This window comes from Dasypus novemcinctus, chromosome 2 (genome assembly GCF_030445035.2).
Source record: "Dasypus novemcinctus isolate mDasNov1 chromosome 2, mDasNov1.1.hap2, whole genome shotgun sequence".
Lineage (NCBI taxonomy): Eukaryota > Metazoa > Chordata > Mammalia > Cingulata > Dasypodidae > Dasypus > Dasypus novemcinctus.
Window position 1 is genome coordinate 191,322,237 of NC_080674.1, and position 19,628 is coordinate 191,341,864.

A 19,628-nucleotide genomic window follows, 5' to 3' on the forward strand; every position below is an offset into this window, starting at 1 on the left:
GGAAAGGGTTGGCAAATTAACATGCATGGGCCAACTCCAGCTGCTGCCTGTTTTTCTTTTTTTAGAGGTTCATTATTTTTTTAAAGAGGAAGACGAGGGATTAAACCCAGGAGCTCGTACATGGGAAGCAGGTGCTCAACCACCTGAGCTACATCCACTCCTGAGCTTTATTGATATGATTCACATCCATACCATTCACCCATTTAAAGAATACAATTCAATGGTTTTTATTTATTATGTTCACGGAGTTGTGAAAACAGCACAACAGTCTAATTTTAAGACATTTTTGTCACTCCAAAAATAAGCCCCGTACCCATTAGCGGTAACTCGCCATTTCCCCTTCCCACCCAGCCCTAGACAATCTACTTGAGATCTCTACAGGTTTGCCTTTTATGAGCATTGATTTAAGTGGAATCATACAATATGCAGCGTACACACTTTCCTTTAGTTCTTTAGACATGATTTCCTTTTGTTCTTTGAACATATTTGTAACAACTGCTTTCAAATTGTTATTTGCTAAGTCCAACCTCTGGCCCTCAAAGGCAATTCCTGTTGCTTGCCTATTTTTCTGTCTGCAGTTTCCCACTTTTTTGTTTCCTGGCATGCTTTGGAATATTTTTTTGAAAACTGGACATTTTAGATAATAGATTGAGGCAACTCGAATACATTGATCCTGTAGACCTTGTTGTTTACTTGTTTAGTTGTTTAGATACTTGGCTGGACTGTTTCAATGAGGTTCATTTCCTCTGATGTCACTCAGAAGTCACAGCCTTTGGCATTTGCAGTCACCTGGCCACCACCCCTCCTCTCCACCGTGGATTTAAGCAGGCTGGCGTTGACAGTCTTTTCCTATCTCCTGCTAAGCTTCTGGTTCTGCTTCTATTGGAATCACACCCTACGGTTAGCCTTCACTAACTGCTAGTCGATCTGTCGCCAGTTTTCAATAATGCCCTGGGGCGGAACTGCCCTGGGGAATGCCCTGCAACCTGATGCAGTAAAGTCTGGACCCTTTGCAGGGGCGGGGTGTTGCCAGCCTTTAAGGCGTTCTCTTCTCAGCTGCCTTTGTCCCTAGTTATTATCCCTGTCAGAGGTCTAGCTGGTCAACAACTTTGTTTGTTGCTACTAGCATGATGGAGCTTCTGGCCCGCCTTCTTAATTGCTCCTACCGAAATCCCTATTTTATTTTTTAAGGTGAATTTAGGCATGAACTTCTCAATGCTCTGCTCCAAATAAAGTCGGTTGCTTTAGAAGCAGAAAGCTGTGGGGCTTTCTGTGCTAGAGCTCTCGGCTTGCCCCTCCACGCGTGAAACGCCTGCTTTCTGAGCCAGCCGGGCTGGAGCTCTCGGGGCCTCGAATTCCTGACCCGCTACAGCTGTAACGGAGGGTTAAGAATGAACAGTCACGATGACTAAATCATTATACAGAATATTATGAATAGCCAAGATTAATACCTGAAATCGCCGAGGCCAGCTAACGTGGGCTCACCCTTGCTTACAGTTCCTCTAGTCCTAGCCTCCCCCTGGGTGTGCTCGCCACGGCGATGGCAGCCACTCCACGCTCGCCCTGTTTGAATCCATAAAAACCCTAAAATCCTAAAAAGCAGAGAGGCAGTTTAGGGCCATTCAGCCTCTGTGCTCCTGTGCCTGCGCAAGCAAACCCTTTGTCTCTTTGAAACCTTGGTTTCTCAGTTGGTCTTTAAAGTGCCTCGGGTGGAAAAGAACCGCTTTTGCTCAGTGCCCCCCTTTGGTGGGGGCCGGGTGGGAGACGGGCGCCCTGGGACTCTTGGCCATCCTTCTCCGGAATGGGTTTCCTGCAACCGAGTCGGGCGGGGGCTGAGAGACGCCGGTGGCCTGCCTCTCCCAGAGTAAGACTCGTCCTAGACTGAGCCAGGGGAGGGCAGGGGGAGGGAGCCCTGCCTTCCAGGAATCACCTTCCAGATTGGAGAGCTGGAGCACGTGCGTCCATCTCCGTGCTCTGGTCCTCCGGGAGAGCTGTGGCCCGTTCTGCCTCGCTGAGCCAGGGAAGACGTGGGAGTGGGTCACGGCTCCAAGGCCACAGACTTCCGCTGCTCTTACCGAGACTGAGTAGATCTTCTTGAACAAGTATTCCTCCCTTTTTTGTATGCCCTTAGGACAACTCTAAAGACGTTAAAGGTTTTGTTTTTACCATTTTCACTCGGTAAATGCCCAGCTCCCCACTTCGCTCTTCCGAAGTTCCCATTTGCTGCCTGTTTTTGTAAACGGGGTTTTATTGGAACTCAGCTGAGCTTACCCGTGTGCAGGGCGCCTGAGACCTCGGTGCTGCAGCGGCGGCTTTGAGTAACTGCAGCAGAGATGCTGTAGCCTGCAAAGTGGAAAATACTATCTGGCCTTTTACGAAAAAGCTTTGCTGAGGGTGATTGCTTCACCTTTCTGTCCTCTTTCTAGAATAGGGTATCTCAAAACTACTGTCATATGAAGACAGGATCAAGAAATACAGTTAAAATTATAGGAAAAGTCATCAGATATGATTAATTTTAAAATCATCATTCTCTCCTTTTTTGTTCATGATTATTTGCCAGTTTTTACATTTTTAAAGTATTTTTGTTCTCAATTGATACCTTATTTTATACCTAATTTAGTATTTTTCATTTTACCATCTTAAAGCAGGCTCCCTAAGTTGTATAAGGTTCCTCCTCATTAGGGGACAGATGAGATCAGATTTACGTTGTAAATTTGGGTTTCCTCAACTCCCATCGTCTACTTATTATATTTAAGAATTTTTTGCCATATCGGCACATCACCTGTTCTGTGTTTACATAATATTTTCTTCCAATTGCCTTTTTTTTTTTCCACTTAAATAAAGCCATCTTGATCTGGAATCCCTGGCTCCCTGTGCCAGTTTTATCTTTATCCATATGCCATGTGTTGCACCACCAGTGGCACACGTTGTAGAGCCCTGGGGTGGGACACACTCTGGCCGAGGGGGTAGAGTGAGCTGTACAGGATGCAGGAGGGTGGGAGGCCGGGGCCGCGGCTGGGGAGACCCGGGGTGGGGGGCCACCCCTGCCTGGGCTCGGGCCTCTGGGGTCAGGACAGAGTGGGCTCCGCCAGGCGTCCGGGCCCAGCGTGGGGCTGCCGGCGGCCGCCAGGGGCCCCGTGCGAGCCGGGGGTCCGGGGAGCTGCGGCCCCCACCCACCTGGCCCTCTGTCCTTCAGCACTGCTTTAAAGGACACTGCATCTGGCTGACGCCCGACATCCTCAAACGGGACGGAAACTGGGGTGCCTGGACCCCATTTGGCTCCTGCTCGCGCACCTGCGGCACCGGCGTCAAGTTCAGGACCCGCCAGTGTGACAACCCACAGTGAGTCGGCCCTCAGCGCTCCCCCAGCCTTCCGGGGGGGCAGGCGGGGTTCCCGGGGGTCACCACCAGCCCGGCCCTCCATCCTGCCTGGCGGCTGCGCGGAGGGTGCACGGGCAGCCAAGCCCTGGCCGCTCCCCACCGTCCCCGGGAGGAAACCGGGACTCAGAGAGCGGCGGGGCCACGCCTCTGGCCACCCAGCCTGCTGCGGTGGCCCTGGAGTCCTGGGAGCCGGCCAGCCTGGGCCACTCCCCACCTGGACCGCGTCCTCTGCCCTGCTGGGTGAGAACACCACGGACAGAAGTGGAACAGAGGGGGCAGTGGGTGTGCAGAGGACGGCTTCTCTTGGCCTGCAGGGCGCCAGGAGCCCAGGCAGGCGCTGCTGCACCCGGGCAGCGCTTTGCAATCAGGCACGAGGCCCGGGCAGTAAAAGGTGTCCCCCACCTCTCCCGGGCCAGCCAGACCCCACACCTTCCCGCCCGCTCGCCCTCCTGCCTCACCCCAGCACCCCCCCACCCCCACGCTGTCCCTGCTCCTCCTGCACCTTCTCACCCCCACCTCCCATTCTACCCTGTAAACATCTCCCTGGCCAGCCCCCTGCCGCAGCCACAGCCCCTTCCTGAGTCACACCTCACTGCACCTCACTTGGATTATTGCCAAGCCGCCTCCTGCTTGGACCCTTTACCATGGCCTCACCCAGGGCAGCGCGCCCACCAAGTGAGGGCGTGGGGCCAGCGCGCCCACCAAGTGAGGGCGTGGTGCCAGCGCGCCCACCAAGTGAGGGCGTGGGGCCAGCGCGCCGCGCCCTGAGTCCCTGCGGCTTGGGCGGGTCAGTTACCCTCAACACCTCAGTCACCTGCAGAAGAGGCTGGTGGCACCTCCTGGTGGAGCCGTTGTGGGTGCAGTGAGACCCTCCGCAACCGTCGCTGCCACTCTGGGCGCTGACAGACCCACCGGGGCCTCGCGCCGCAGCCAGGGGCTACGTGGAGACGGGTGGCTTTTGTCTTTCTTTCTTTGGCCTGTCTAGTGTTTGAGAAGATTTTGAGCGACCCGAAAATACTAAAAATCTGGGGGGTTCACCTTAAAAAAAAACAACAGATTTTCAGATTCCCAATTGGGCGCCATAGCAACGCTGGGCCCCGCCCCAGGCAGGAGGAAACTGAGCTCAGACCTCCCACTCCTGGGGCCTTAGTGCCCCAGTCCTCCCCTGCCCCCATGGCCTCCTTCCCTTGCCTTCTAGACCCACCTGGACCCTCCTGGATTTTGGGGAGCTGGGGGAGCCCGAACCTTGAGCTTCTCACCTTTCTGAGACCTCGGCCTCAGCAGGACTCCAGAGTCGCTGAGATCCCATCTGACCATCGGTGCACGTCACTTTTCAGGGGGAGCGGGTCTCTAGCTCATGTCGAGTTCTCAGAGGAGCCCTATGACCCCCAAAAGTTAAGGCCCATGAGTATCTGGGGTACGGGCAGCCTGACTGGGCTCCAGTTTCTGCTCTGTCCAGCTGCCGCACTTTCTCGGGCCAGACCCTGGACTGGCTTCTGGGGAAACTGAGGCAGGCCAGCCGACTCGGGGCAGGAAAGGAGCCAAGTGAGCAGGGCGCGTGGGGTCAGGGCTCTGGGTCTGGGCCCCGAGCTCAGCAGGGGGAGCCCCACTTCCCCTCGCCCCCCACCCCAGCTTGGACACGGAGCCCCTCTCTTCTTCCTCCTAATCTCCTGCCTGGGGTCTCTCCGGGCAGAGAGCAGAGGGCCGAAGGGGGCTCAGAGTGCCCTCCGCCCTCTCCTCCAGCTTTTCTGGTGGGGGGAGGCCGTCACATGTGCCACCGAGTTAGAACTGCCCCAGCGTACGAAGTGCTGGGCGAGAGCTGCGGGCCCTTGCACGGCCGGCACGCCGCGGGCACTAGTAAGGGTTATCAGGACCTGCGGCGCCTGCATGCACTGACGGGGTAACCTGAGGTCCAGGTGCACGTCTGAGGAGCAGATGCGGCCCTGTCATAGACCAGCGATATCGACCAGACTCAGACTCTGAATAGAGTTCCAACTGAGAGCTTTATTTGCTGTGCAGCGACTGCCTCGTCCTGCGCAGAGGGGAGAGCAGCCCCGGGTCGGGGGGGAGTTTGCTTACACAGGCCTTTAGGTTCAGGGCGGGGGGCAGTAGCTCAGCAAGCAAGCACGGACAGAAGCAGGTGTGTGTGGTTAATCCAGCGCTGGGGATTCTATCAGGGAGACAAGCGGTCGGGGAGTTCTTGTTATTTACAACGGTCTGGGTCAGGATGGTCTTTTGGCAGGGGCTGACGAGACTTTCTCCAGGAGGCAGCCTGGAGATAAGGTTTTACAGTCGAGCAAGCTTGTTGCAGACGCGAGATATGGGCGGTTGGGGGCTGTGGAATTTTCCTCTCGGGTGGGGGTGGCCACAGGCTCCTACTTCTCCACAGGCCCCCCTCCCCTGCTGCCCAGGCCCTGGCTCCTGATGCTTTTGGGGGTCCAGAGGATTCACCCCCAAGTCTGGGGAGATGGGAAGTGGTCCCTGCTCTTTTGACCCTCCCCCCTGGCACCCTTTAGGGATTTTTAACCCCTCCCGCTGGCTCAGTCCCCGTGGGTGACAGCAAGGGACAGGAAAAGCAAAGCCTGCCCCCACCGCCTGCCTCCCAGGTCGCTCGCCCAAGCCCGCGAGCAGCCCAGCGCCCGCCCGGCTCGACGTCCCTTCCTCAGCGCCCACCAGACAACGCAGGTGTGGCCGCGTGGAGTTATGACAACGGCTTACTTCCACCAGCCACGACTGCCTCCGTGGGGGGCACCCCCAGCCCACAGCCGTCAGGGCTCCCGGCTCAGCGTGGCCCCTTGAGGCCCAACCTGAGGTGGCCCCCGTGGCACCCTCCCTGTCACACATTCTCCAGGGGACGGGAGCCCGGATGAGAGCTGCTCGCCTGGCAGTTACTCTCGAGCGCAGGCCACGGCTCTCCTCTTTAATGTGGGACGACCCAGAGCAAGTGTGAATCAGCCCCCAGGCTCCAGCCCTTCCCTGGCGCGTCCTCCCCCCTCTCTGAACACTCGCCGGCTGGCGTGCTCCTGCCAGCCTGGACTTCTAGGCCGATCAGTTCAGCTCCCCCCACCGGGCTCGGCCAGCGGCTGCCCCGAGCCTCTCCCTGGACGGTGGCGCCTTCCGCCTCTCCAGGGTGTGGCTGCATCTCAGTCTCCTGAGCTCAGGTGCCCATGGGCTCCCCAGACTGCCCACGAGGAGGCCGCGTTCCCCTCCCAGCCCTGCCCCCGAGAGTCTGGCTGTGGCCTTCTCTCTGTCCCCATCCATCACCCTCAGAGCCGCCCTTCCTTCATCCTCCCCGTCAAGCACTGAGGCCTGCTCAATCTCTCGCCACCAAACTTCCCGTATCGTCGCCCCGACCTCCCCCCAGGCCCTAGCACCATATAAGGTGCCTGGTGGACACCAGCTCCCTTCTCTCGCTACACTCCACAGGGCAAGAGCAGCGGCCACCCCTGGTTGAAGGCCGAGCGTGACTTTTGCCCCAGTCTCGGCACGCAGCCCGGGGCGGGGAGCGGGCCCTGCCCCGTCTGGACTGGGACAGGCACGGAGAGCCCCCCCGCTCCTCCAGGCTGCCTCGCCCGGCCACGGCCCATCCCCGCTGCTGCCAGAGGCGCCCCGGGCTGGAGACGTGCCCCGTGGGAGCTGTTTTGTGCATTGGCACCGTCCTCGGGGAAGCAGAGAAATGACAGAAACGCGTCCCGGATTCTCCCAGGCAGAGGAAAACCCAGCAAGAGAATGGAGGGCCCGCTGTGTGGACGCCACTAATTCAGAAATGCTCTCGGAATCCCTCCCAGCACCGAGGGCCTGGGTTCACGGCCCGGGGGCACCAGAGTCTAAACACGCTGTTGCCCAGTTCACTGTGCAAATATGATGGTGACGGGCGCTGGGCCGGGCGAGGGGGCTGTGAGCAGCGGCTCCCTCCCCAGAGCAGCCCCAGGAGGGCGGGCTCCCCAGCCCATCCTATTCTGATGCCGCAAGACCCTGGAGGCTGGGGGACCTGCCCAGGGCCTGCAGCCAGGACAGGACACGGCTGGGTCTCTTCCCTCAGCGAGCTGTCCCCCACTCCCCCCGTCACCTGAGATGTGGGGATCCCACAGACACCAAGTGGCATCCCAGATCTGGCCGTTCGGGTGGCCCTGAGCTGCAAATTCTTTGCTTTCTCCCCCAGCCCGGCCAACGGGGGCCGCACCTGCTCGGGCCTGGCATACGATTTCCAGCTCTGCAACCCCCAGGACTGCCCCGATGCCCTGGTGGACTTCCGTGAGGAGCAGTGCCGCCAGTGGGACCTGTACTTCGAGCACGGCAACGGCCAGCACCACTGGCTGCCCCACGAGCACCGGGATGGTGAGCCTGCCAGGCTGGGCCGTGGGCGTGCGGCAGTCAGGCCCCGGAGCGAGGCAGGCAGTGGCTTGCATCTCCCTTCTCTGCTCCTGATTCTCCACGGGCAAGGCAGGCCCTCCCCTGGCTGGCATGGGTGCTGGGGCCACTCCCAGGGCTGGAGCTTAGGGCTATAATTCCAAAGGAGACAGGAAGCTGGGCCTGGCCAAGGAGGCAGAGGGAGGGAGCTGGGGTGGGGCTCAGTGGGTACCCAGGCTCCCACAGTCACCCTCGGGCGGCCAAGGCTAGAGCTGTGCATTTAGCCGGCATCTTAGTTTGCCAGAGCTGTTATGACAAATATTGCAAACAGGTTGGCTTTGATAAACAGGAATGTATTGTCTCATGGTTTCAGAGGCTGCAAGTTCAAAATCAAGGTACCAGAAAGGCCACGCTTTCTCCATTCTGGTGATGGCAGTCTCTGTCACTTGGCCATCTCTCTCTCTCTGGCTTCTCCTGCTTCTTGCTTCTACTTCCATGTCCAATTTCCCTTGCTCCTAAGTCATGTTGTATTAAGGCCTTTGCTCCTTCAGTTTGGCCTCACGTTAACTAGTAAAATCTTCCAAGGTCCTGTTGACAAACAGGTTCAGCACTCACAGGAGCAGGAGTTCAGACTTGAACATGGCTTTGTGGTGGACCTGATTCAATCCCCAGAAAGCAGATTCAGGTATGGAGACGGGCAGAGCTAAAGGCAGAGGCCAGGCTGCCTCTGGCCTTCAACGCTAGCAGTCAGGGCTCTCGGTTGTGCCAGAAAGTACGACTCAGGTAGGTTTAGGCATGAGAAGGCATCTATGGGCTCAGGGACTGAGAACTCCAGGAGCTTCAGGCACGGCTGGACCTGGTGCTGTAGGATATCTCAGTTTCCTCTCTCTCCCCCTGAGGGCGAGCAGAGAGCGCTCCGTCAAAATACTGTTTCCGAAGCGTCCCTAGGCTAGCCTTTTCTTCCACAGCCCCTCCAGTAGGGTTGTGTTTCGTCTGCAGTGCAGTTGGGTGCCTGTGTTGGTGTTTGCATTCCCTGGTGGGCTCCCATCCCACTCCCCACTCACAAGGGAATGTTGAATATATAGCTTCTGTTCATTCCACATAATTGGGAGCAGGACAGGGAGGCCAGACATGGGCCTTATATTTTCTCTCCATTTGTCACCAACCCCCTTGGAACCACCACTTACTAACCCACTTTTCAGAGTAGCCCCGCCCCTCCACTGGTTTGTAGAGTTTTCTAGAAGTTTCTGCTTCCCTTCCATTCAAAGACCCACCTCCTCATGATTATTCATAGAGGCCTCTGCCTCACCGGAGAAGTTACTGTTTCTTCTCCCCCCTTGCAGTATCTGCTAAAGCGGCTTGACATGGGCCTCAATTTTAAGATCAAGCATAACCTGCAACTGAGCATCCTCTGCTTAACTCCGCCTTCCCCTAACCGGATTAGCCCACGTCGCCTCATCCTGTCCTTAGCCACACCCCGTAGCCACCTTCCCCTAACCGGATTGGCCCACGTCGCCTCATCCTGTCCTTAGCCACACCCCGTAGCCGGCTTCCCCTAACCGGATTGGCCCACGTCGCCTCATCCTGTCCTTAGCCACACCCTGTAGCCATCTTCCCCTAACCGGATTGGCCCACGTCGCCTCATCCTGTCCTTAGCCACACCCTGTAGCCATCTTCCCCTAACCGGATTGGCCCACGTCGCCTCATCCTGTCCTTAGCCACACCCCGTAGCTAGCTTCCCTAACCGGATTGGCCCACGTCGCCTCATCCTGTCCTTAGCCACACCCCGTAGCCGGCTTCCCCTAACCGGATTGGCCCACGTCGCCTCATCCTGTCCTTAGCCACACCCTGTAGCACCTTCCCCTAACCGGATTGGCCCACGTCGCCTCATCCTGTCCTTAGCCACACCCTGTAGCCATCTTCCCCTAACCGGATTGGCCCACGTCGCCTCATCCTGTCCTTAGCCACACCCTGTAGCACCTTCCCCTAACCGGATTGGCCCACGTCACCTCATCCTGTCCTTAGCCACACCCTGTAGCCATCTTCCCCTAACCGGATTGGCCCACGTCGCCTCATCCTGTCCTTAGCCACACCCCGTAGCCGGCTTCCCCTAACCGGATTGGCCCACGTCGCCTCATCCTGTCCTTAGCCACACCCCGTAGCCACCTTCCCCTAACCGGATTGGCCCACGTCGCCTCATCCTGTCCTTAGCCACACCCCGTAGCCGGCTTCCCCTAACCGGATTAGCCCACGTCACCTCATCCTGTCCTTAGCCACACCCCGTAGCCGGCTTCCCCTAACCGGATTAGCCCACGTCGCCTCATCCTGTCCTTAGCCACACCCCGTAGCCACCTTCCCCTAACCGGATTAGCCCACGTTGCCTCATCCTGTCCTTAGCCACACCCTGTAGCACCTTCCCCTAACCGGATTGGCCCACGTCACCTCATCCTGTCCTTAGCCACACCCTGTAGCCACCTTCCCCTAACCGGATTGGCCCACGTCGCCTCATCCTGTCCTTAGCCACACCCCGTAGCCACCTTCCCCTAACCGGATTGGCCCACGTCGCCTCATCCTGTCCTTAGCCACACCCCGTAGCCACCTTCCCCTAACCGGATTGGCCCACGTCACCTCATCCTGTCCTTAGCCACACCCCGTAGCCACCTTCCCCTAACCGGATTGGCCCACGTCACCTCATCTTGTCCTTAGCCACACCCCGTAGCCACCTTCCCCTAACCGGATTGGCCCACGTCACCTCATCCTGTCCTTAGCCACACCCCGTAGCCACCTTCCCCTAACCGGATTGGCCCACGTCGCCTCATCCTGTCCTTAGCCACACCCCATAGCTGGCTTCCCTAACTGGACTGGCCCATGTTATCTCGCCCCATCTTTAGCCACTCCCTTAAGCCCACCTTCCCCAGACAGTATAAAACCCAGGTCCCATTTTGTTTGAAGAGACCAATCTGAGACTTGCCTCTTGTTTTCTTGCTGGTCAACTATGCAATAAACTCTTCCTTTTTTTAAAAATCTTGGTGACTCTGTATTGGCTTCTATGGGCATCGGGCAAACAAACCCACTTGACAGTAACACTTATTCAAGAAACACTCGTGATGCCAGCGTGTGCCCCCCACCCCCAACACACTTTCCAGTTCTAAGGATTGAGGGAGAGCAGACGTGGATGGCCACCCCCTTGGGCTGCCATGACCCAGTACCACAGACCAGGTGTCTTAAACCACAGATGTGTTCCCTTCTAGTGCTAGAGGCCACAAGTCTGAGGCCAAGGGGTCAGCAGGACTGCAGCGGCCTCCAGAGGCTGAAGGGGAGTCCCTGGTGGCCTCTTCTAGCTTCTGCTGGTCCCAGGCACTCCTTGGCCTGTGGCAGCCTCACTCCCACCTCTGCCTTTGTCTTCACATGGACTTTTCCTCTTCTGATTCCAGGCATCCTTCCTCTTATGAGGACACCTTTATCTTAACTAACTACATCTGCAGAGACCCTATTTCCAAAGAAGATCATTGTTTTATCCTGCTAGGCTGCCAAAATGCAATATGCCAGAAATGGACTGACTTCTACAATGGGGATTTATGAGATTGTAAGCTTACAGTTTCAAGGCTGAGAAAAATGTCCAAATTGAGGCATCATCAGACAATGGTTTCTCCCCAGAGACTGGCTGCCAGGGATCCTGGACTCCTCTGTCACATGGCGAGGCACACGGCAGTGTCTGCCCGTCTCTCCCTTCTCTTGTAGGTTTTGTTGCTTTCAGCTTCTGGCTTCGTCTGGCCTTCTCTCTCCTACTGTGGCTTTTCTTGCTCAGTTTCTGTGTGTTTCTCTCTCCACATTCATCCCATCTATAAAGGACTCCAGTAAGAGGAATAAGACCCACCCTGGGTCATGCCTTACTAAAGTAATCTAATCACAAGTTCCCACCTACAACAGGTTCACACCCACAATAATGGACTAGTTCTAAGGACATGAATTTCTGAGATCCATAAAACCCTCAAACCATCACAGTCATGCCCCAAGGTGCTGGGCGAACACACCTTTTGGGGAGGTACAATTCAAACCAAGATGCTCCCCTTGGAGGCTGCCATCAGGTGGAAAAGTAGTTGGCTGCAAAACAATAACTCAGCACTTTCATTCTCTCAGTGATAAATGCTGAGAAGAAAAGGTGCCAGGGACCCAAGCCTGAATCAGGAGGGACCTGGCCTTCCTTGGGCTTTCAGAGAAGACAGACTTCAGAAAGATTCATTGGGCGGGAACTTAGAAAACAGCCATTGCACGTCCACAGAGAGTGTCAGGTGCACCAACAACAGCCTGGCTCGGTTAGGGACAAACTCTTCTTAAGTAAAACAGCACAGGTCACAGGCTCAGGAGACCCAGAAACACGAGGGAGAGTAGAGGTATGTGAGCCCTTCCCAGGAGGGCGGGCAGGCAGGGAGGGGCAGGTGAGTCCTGAGACTCTCTTGGGAGCGTCTCCCATGCATGGGAGGAAGCTCTAGTGCTTCTCTTGGGCCACCTCGGGGAAGCCGTAGAGAAGGTGGCCAGCACGGCTGCCGCACCTGTTGACAGCCCGTTCTTGCTCCCTCCTCCAGCCAAGGAGAGGTGCCACCTCTACTGCGAGTCCCAGGAGACCGGGGAGGTGGTGTCCATGAAGCGCATGGTGCACGACGGGACACGCTGCTCCTACAAGGACGCCTTCAGCCTCTGCGTGCGCGGCGACTGCAAGGTGGGTGCAGGGCGGCCGGAGCAAGGCCCAGCGCGGGGACAGGGCGGCCACCGCTCAGGGTCTCAGTCTCCTGGGTAAGAGTGTCTGCTTCTGGGGGTTGCTGGGAAGATCAATCAAGGTCGAGCATGTAAAATGGGGGAAACAGAGCACCATCTCAGCAAAAGTGGGTGTATTAGTCAGCCAAAGGGGAGCTGATGCAAAATACCAGACATCTGCTGGCTTTTAGAAAGGGTATTTATTTGGGGTAGGAGCTTACAGTTACCAGGCCATAAAGTTACTTCCCTCATCAGTGTTTTGCCATGTGTTGGGGCAAGATGGCTGCCGACATCTGCCAGGGTTCAGGCTACTTGGGTTCCTCTCTTCCTGGGCCTCCGTTTCTCTCCGGGCTCAGCTGCTGTATTTTCTCCACAAGGTCAGCTGTAGACTATCAGGCGAATGGCTTGTGTCTCTTCCTGGGGCCTTCTCTTCTCATGACCAAGCTCCTCTGTGTGCTTACTTCCTGGGGCTCCAGCTCAAGACTCCAGTATCAAAACTCCCACCTCCTTCTCTGCAGTGTGCAGGTTTCTCTGTCATTTCCCGCCCACCAAGGGAGCAGGGACTCAATGTCCTACTGGCGTCGCCCATTCGAAGCCTTAATCATTTATTTAATCAAGTAAAAGTGAAACCTCTGAATCCAATACACTCCTATATGCCTGGAGGGACAGACCAATTTACAAACATAATCCAATATCTATTTTTGAAATTCATAAACCATAAAAAACTGCTACAATGGGTTCCCCCCTCCCCATCCAGTAGTGTGAAGACTTAAGTATGCAGAATGTCAACCAAGAAATAAGCTGAGCTTCACGGCAACAAAGGATTTATTTAGGGTTTTAGGATTGCGAATGGTATCCCATCTTTGTGCTACCCAGCAAGGGTTTTTAAAGAAATAGAAGACATGACACAAATTGTTCGTGGTTAGTGGATATTTAGGGTGTGCCACATGTCCTTTGGGTTATCTAGGTTACTGAGTTCTTCCTCTTGGGGTTTGGGCCAGGTGTCTGGATGGCCTTAGGGTTTTGGGGAAAGCACTTTTGCTTGAGGCTTTGCATAGTTTCTCAGTTTGTGATGTGGGGCTGAGATTTGCATAAGCATTACCTTCTGAACGGCCCCGGACTCCATTTTAAATCTCTTAACCATAGTAGCACTATTTTGGCTTATTTCTTTTTATGCTAGGATTCACCTCGTGTCTTAGTTTCCAGGCTGTTATACAAACACCACACAAGGGGTTGTCTTAACCACAGAAATGTATTGGCTGAAGGTTCAGAGGCTGGAAGCATTGCTTCCTGTATTAGTCAGCCAAAGGGGTGCTGATGCAAAATACCAGAAACTGGTTGGTTTTCATAAAGGATATTTATTTGGGGTAGGAGTTTACAGATACCAGGTCATAAGCATAAGTTACTTCCCTCACCAAAGTCTATTGCCACGTGTTGGAGCAAGATGGCTGCCAGCGTCTGCGAGGGTTCAGGCTTCCTGGGTTCCTCCCTTCCAGGGTCTTGCTTCTCTCTGGGTTCAAGGTTCCTCTCTTCCCGGGGCTGGCTTCTCTTTCCTCTGCATGCTGACTTCCTGGGGCTCCAGCTTAACTCTTCAGCATCAAACTCCAACATCAAAACTCCAACATGAAGAACCTTTAACTCTGTCCACTGCCATGCCCTTCATCTGTGAGTCCCCACCCACCAAAGGGTGGGGACCCAACGCCTATTGGCACAAGAGGTTTACATAATTACTTAGTCAAGTAAACCTTTGAATCCAGTATAATCTCATATGCCCAGAGGAAAAGATCAGTTTACAAACATAATCCCCTATTTCTTTTTGGAATTCACCAATAATACCATACTGCTACACTTCCTTCCAGGGTTGGTATCTTCTAGATGGCTGGCAGCCTTTGGAGTTCCTGGGTTTCCCATGAGGTGGTCATGTCTTTTCTCTTCGGGTTCCATTGACTTCTGGCGTCCAGCCCTTCCCCGTGCACTTCTTTCTTTAGGGCCTCCACTAATAGGATTAAAACCCATCCTGATTGAATTGGCCACAACTTAAGTAAAAATCACATTTTCAAAAGGTCCATTTACATAGGGTTAAGGAAATGGAGTTACGATTAAGGACATGTGTTTTGGGGTTTTTGATCCCTGGGGGTTCTGATCCCGTGCTCTGGGAGCATGAGTTTGTACAGGTTCCCAGGGGACTCTGCTGCCTCTGGCCCCAGGTGAGCCCTGGGACCACCACCCCATTTCCTTGCTCTCTATGGGGTACAGGCTGTTGCCTTCCTGGATCAAGGTGACGTACCGTGAAGCTTCCCAGATGGCTCTCATTGGCTCGGCCCTTTGTAAAAATATGCCTTGTCGTGTTTCCCTTTATTATTATGTCCTTGGCTTCTCTCTTAGGTTGTCACGAGAAACAGCCATGGGGGATCCTTGTCATATGATAGTAGCATGAGCACAGACTTGTCCCATGCCAGACTCCCCAGAAGCAACTGGAAGCCTCTGTAGATTTTCCGCCAACAGGGCTGATTGTGCTATTAAAAGGGTGCATCTTCAGGAGTCCCTGGAAGTGGAGGGTGGGCCTGGAAGAACAAGGAAGGGGGGTGCACGGCAGCTGGGGAACACGTGCACGACTTCTTTCCACTGTGGTGGCTTAGCAAGGCCGTAGCCAGCAACGTGGGAGGTGTTTCCAAGACACGGTGTCAGGAAGAGACCAGGCAGGACTTCAGCTCAAGCCTGGTAGGAAGGCTGGACCACAGAGCCAGCTCAGAAAGCCTGGAACAAAATACTAGAAAAAAAACAAAACAAAAAACAACGGGATGTCAGGACATCAAAGGACAGGCAATAAGTATGGGAAACAGTTATTAGTAGACATGGACTGAGCTGGCAGCTATGGATCGGCTTGCAAACATAACATGCGGAAGTAAGAGCAATAATTTACCATCTTAGTGGGAATGGATGTGACTTCGCTCTTGATGTTGAAAATTAAAGAATAGGCTAAATATTTTGTTAATATAATGAAGCAGATACAAACAAGATGATAGCTTTTTAATAATTAGAGAATATGTACATATATATGATCATATTGCAAAAGAAAACAAAGACAGAAAAATTAGAATTACGAAAGGGATGGGCAATTGAGAAATTAACTATGTCAGTTATAATAATCCACGTGACTGTGAAACTCTTCAAAGAATCCAATCCTGTGTCAAAATAGGATCCCCAAGCGGATGCTGTCAATTAGAGAATATCAAGACACAACAATGTAGGAAGGTTCAAAGTGAAATGACATCAAAAAATTTATCAGGTAAACAAAGACACACACACAGAGAGCAGGGGCTCAAAAGAGAATTTAAGAATTAAACAAGGCCAGAAGGGTCATTTTCTTTTAGGAAAGGGCACTACTTGATATAGTCTTCACCTGCCATTAGAATGTGTCATCTCAAGCTATTGTTGACAAGGAGAAATGGAAAGAAGCATAGCATGTTTCCTGAGTGTAGCTTGTACCTCGGTTCCAGCAGTCGTGAGAGGACTCACCCATAGGATTTCATAACAAATTGGAACTGAGGAAAGAAGCGCCTCGCATACTTCCCACGGTGCCGGCTTATCCCACGACTTCTGGAACAAGGTGGAATCTGCGCTCTGGCCTCCTCTGGCTGCTGGTGACGGCCGGCTGCAGCCACACTGAGCCACTCGGGGACATCTGGCCACCCCTGACCTGCCCTGTCCTCGGCCCTGCAGCCCTTTTTAGGATCTGGGCAAGATTTCAGGCCAGTCAAGAATCCCAGGCTTCACTGACCTTCCCGATGTGGTTGCAACCCTAAGAGCATTTCCCCTTAACTCAGTTCTGTAACACCGGGTCTTAACCAGCTCCTCCAGAACGCCAGCGGGTGTTGGCCTGGACAGATGCTTCTGGACCTGGGCCAGAACCGGTCATGCCACCTTGGGAGGCAGCAGACCCAGCAGCTGCCCGGACAAAAAACCTCCTCCAGGTGGCAGAGTCCTCTTGACTTGGATTATCAGCCACACCCTGATTTCAGAAATAGTAAAATGTAGGGAATAATAGGCGTCTTTGAATCAGGGAAAATGATAACAGCCAATGTTTAAGATTTCTCACGCTTTGACGGATCAGGTCGTTAATTTGCTCTGTTTTCCTTTTGCTCAACTTCGGTGAAGCTCTGCACCGAGTCTCAGACAGAGCAGCTGTTTCAGAGCCCAGCTTCTTCCTTCATTTCTTCTTTGTCCAGATGCCCTCCTCCCTTTCCAATCAGCTGAATTTCCAGTCGGCACGTCTGTGGTGGTAAACTGGCTCCAACCCTTTTTTGAAAGAGCCCCCGAGTCAGTGAAGAGCTCTGAATACTGGTTGATTCTCAAGGAAGTCAGAGGCTCCCATGCGGGTTGGAGTCCATCCGCTCCAGCTTCAGAGCCCAGGGGAGCCTTTCCCAGATGCTCTTTATCTCTCCGTCGCTATGTACACCTCATAAATGCCCCTCTTCTATGGCTCCGAGACTTTCCTTCCGCTCCTGTTTACACTGCAGGTTGGAGGCTGGAGCAGAGGCGACTGTCACCCGCCTCGAGGGGACTGGACCACTCAGTAAAGGGGGGTCTCCCTCTCCCTCCCTCCTACCTCTCCTTCCTCCTCCTCCCTTTCTTCTCCTTCCTCAGCATCCTCTCCGTCCTTCACTGAGAGCTTACTTACTCTGTACCAGACAATGTATTACCATTTTACAAGAATCACCTCATTTCATCCTAACGCCAACCCCAGCTTGGAAGGACTCCTCTTACCCATGTTATGAACGTGGAAACAGACTCAGAGTTTCAGGAACGTGCCCTTTTAGACCACATGTCCGAAAAAGTGGCAGATCCGGGCTTTAAGCTCAGGCACTATGCCTTAGAAAGGACCAATGCTTTTTTTTCTCAGTCTGTCATAATGTATCCCTTTGTTGTAAAAAAATATATATATATATATTTTCTCCAGAATCATGAAAATGAACATGTTCATCTCATTGATTGTTTTGCACCCTGCTTGCTGCCAAAATGATTCCAAAGACTTGCAGTAAAATACTAGATCAATGAAACTAAAGATGACTAACTTCTACCCATTCATTCAAAAGTGGTGCCCTCTCCATTGTCTAGAGCCCCTGCTCTCAAAGCTCCTTGTCAGACAAGGTCAACAACAAAGAGCACTGGGAGAGGAACTGAGTCTTTCCCAGAGACGATGTTGGATGCAATTTCCAGGGAGAATTGGCTTGAGCTTCCTGGAAGCCAGGGCGAGGAGGGAAAGCAGTGCTGTTTCCGAGTGCTGTGGGATGAGCAGAAGGGAACCAGCCAACTCGGAGGAGAGGCAGCCTTTCCCCGCTGAGCCCTGGGAGAAAGCAAGCTGGGCATCCATGTTGTGCTTGCTTCAGACGGTGTGCCCTTTGCCGTCCTGCTGCCTGCCATCAGCATGCAGGGGCTGTTCTCCAGGGAGCTCCAGTGGCCCCGAGCACGGGGGTCCGCTAGGGCCACAGAGCACCACAGAACCTGAGCGTGTCCCTGCCTCTACCGAGGGGCCCTGCGCAGAGCCACATCCCCACTGGGCCTCTGCTTCGTTGTCTCCAAAATGGGTACAAGCTCGCCCCTTGGAGAGCCGAGGGCCGGAGGACGAGCTGGGAGAGCGAAGGCAGACGTGTTCCCAGCCGTGCTCTGCCCAGACCCTCCAGGGACACACAGAAGAGGGCATCGGATTCCCTGGGGGCAAGGAGAACGCTGGGGAGCCAGGCCTAAGCTTCGGCTAGGGGCTGAGCTGAGCGGAAGCCACGAGAGAAACAGCCAGTGGAAGGGACCGAGCCTCCTATTCCAGGAGCATTCGTGCAGAGCCCGGTGGCGCCGCGCCGGGGCGCTCGATCTCGGCGTGGCCACCGATGCAGGCCGCCACGGCAGCTCTCTGAAGCCCGCGCTTTGCATGGAGGCACAGCGAGGGACCATCCTTGCCCCGGCTCACACAGGCTTTCCTTCCAGAGTATCGAAAAGGGCTAAGAAGGGAAAGCTGCAGGAGGGAGCAGGTGCCGGGCAAGGGTCTCAACCGTTCACTGTCCCCCTCCCCGCAGAAGGTGGGCTGCGACGGGGTGGTCGGCTCCAGCAAGCAGGAGGACAAGTGTGGTGTGTGTGGAGGGGACAACAGCCACTGCAAAGTGGTCAAGGGGATGTTCACGCGCTCGCCCAAGAAGCAAGGTCAGTCCCCGGCCCCCGCCCCTGCAGCCCCCTGTGCCCTGGCCGGGCTGGGAGGACCCGAGTCTTCCTCGGAGCTTCACCCCCCATGATGACTATTCCAGGGGGATGTCCTCTGGGAGGGGGCGGTGGTGGGAGCACCCCCAGTCAAGGGCCGCTGGAGCCAGGCCCCGCGGTGGGTGGGGAGGAAGGAGAAAGGAGATGCAGGTGGCGGGCCGGGCAGAGGGTACCGCCTGCTGTAAGGGGCAGGCTGGGTCTTCACAGCCCGTGAGGTCAGCTGTCTCCAAGGGTCGCCCCTCCCCAGCTCTCCGGGGCTGCCGGCCTGTCCGTCCCTGACTTCCCTCTGCCCGCTTGGACCTGTCTGAGCTTCCTGCAGCCTGTGGACGTAGGTCTGTCCCTGCCGGGCTCTGGGATACGGGCCTGGGGAAGTTGGGGTCCCGGACCAGATGGGTTCTAAGTGAGCGAGGCCCGTTCCGGGGCTGGGCCCCCGTCTCCTGTGGGGGAGGCGGGCAGGGGGCCGCGGCAGCCCCCCAGGTCTCTTTGGGCCTCAGCTGGTCTGCCCCTGAAATGGGGGACACACTCTGGTTTGCCTTTTAGAAGAAGGCCACATTGCAAACGCGCCCGCCGTGGCTCGGGGGGGCCTTCAAACCAGGGGCTCGGCGCGGCCCCTCAGCAGCCGCACGGGAGCACGGCATCTCCAGCTTGCAGACTGGGGGGTCCTGGCTGATGGCGCCCCTCCTAGACATTCCTAGACAGGGGGCGGGGGGGTGTTGGATTCCAGCCAGGGCCTGAGGCCAGGGGCTGCCCAGGGAGCCCCCGAGCCGTCTGTGGGGGCGGCCAAGGAGGCATCTGGAGTTTAAACGGAGCTGGTCAGAAGGGAGCAGGAGGGCAGGCGCCCAGCGGCCCCCGGCTGCAGCCCCTGTCCCGTGGGGTGGCTCCGAGCCCAAGAA

At 55.4% G+C, this 19,628-nt stretch overlaps 1 protein-coding gene across 1 annotated transcript in view; it reads left to right on the forward strand.

Moving 5' to 3' along the window:
* The window catches only part of ADAMTS2 (ADAM metallopeptidase with thrombospondin type 1 motif 2), a 294,248-nt gene that overhangs the window by 243,782 nt on the left and 30,838 nt on the right, over positions 1-19,628 (forward strand). The window contains exons 11-14 of the mRNA XM_058283377.2: positions 3,197-3,342; positions 7,544-7,719; positions 12,318-12,451; positions 18,558-18,681. Of these exons, the coding sequence (XP_058139360.1) occupies positions 3,197-3,342; positions 7,544-7,719; positions 12,318-12,451; positions 18,558-18,681 (580 nt within the window). The remainder of the gene's footprint in view (positions 1-3,196; positions 3,343-7,543; positions 7,720-12,317; positions 12,452-18,557; positions 18,682-19,628) is intronic.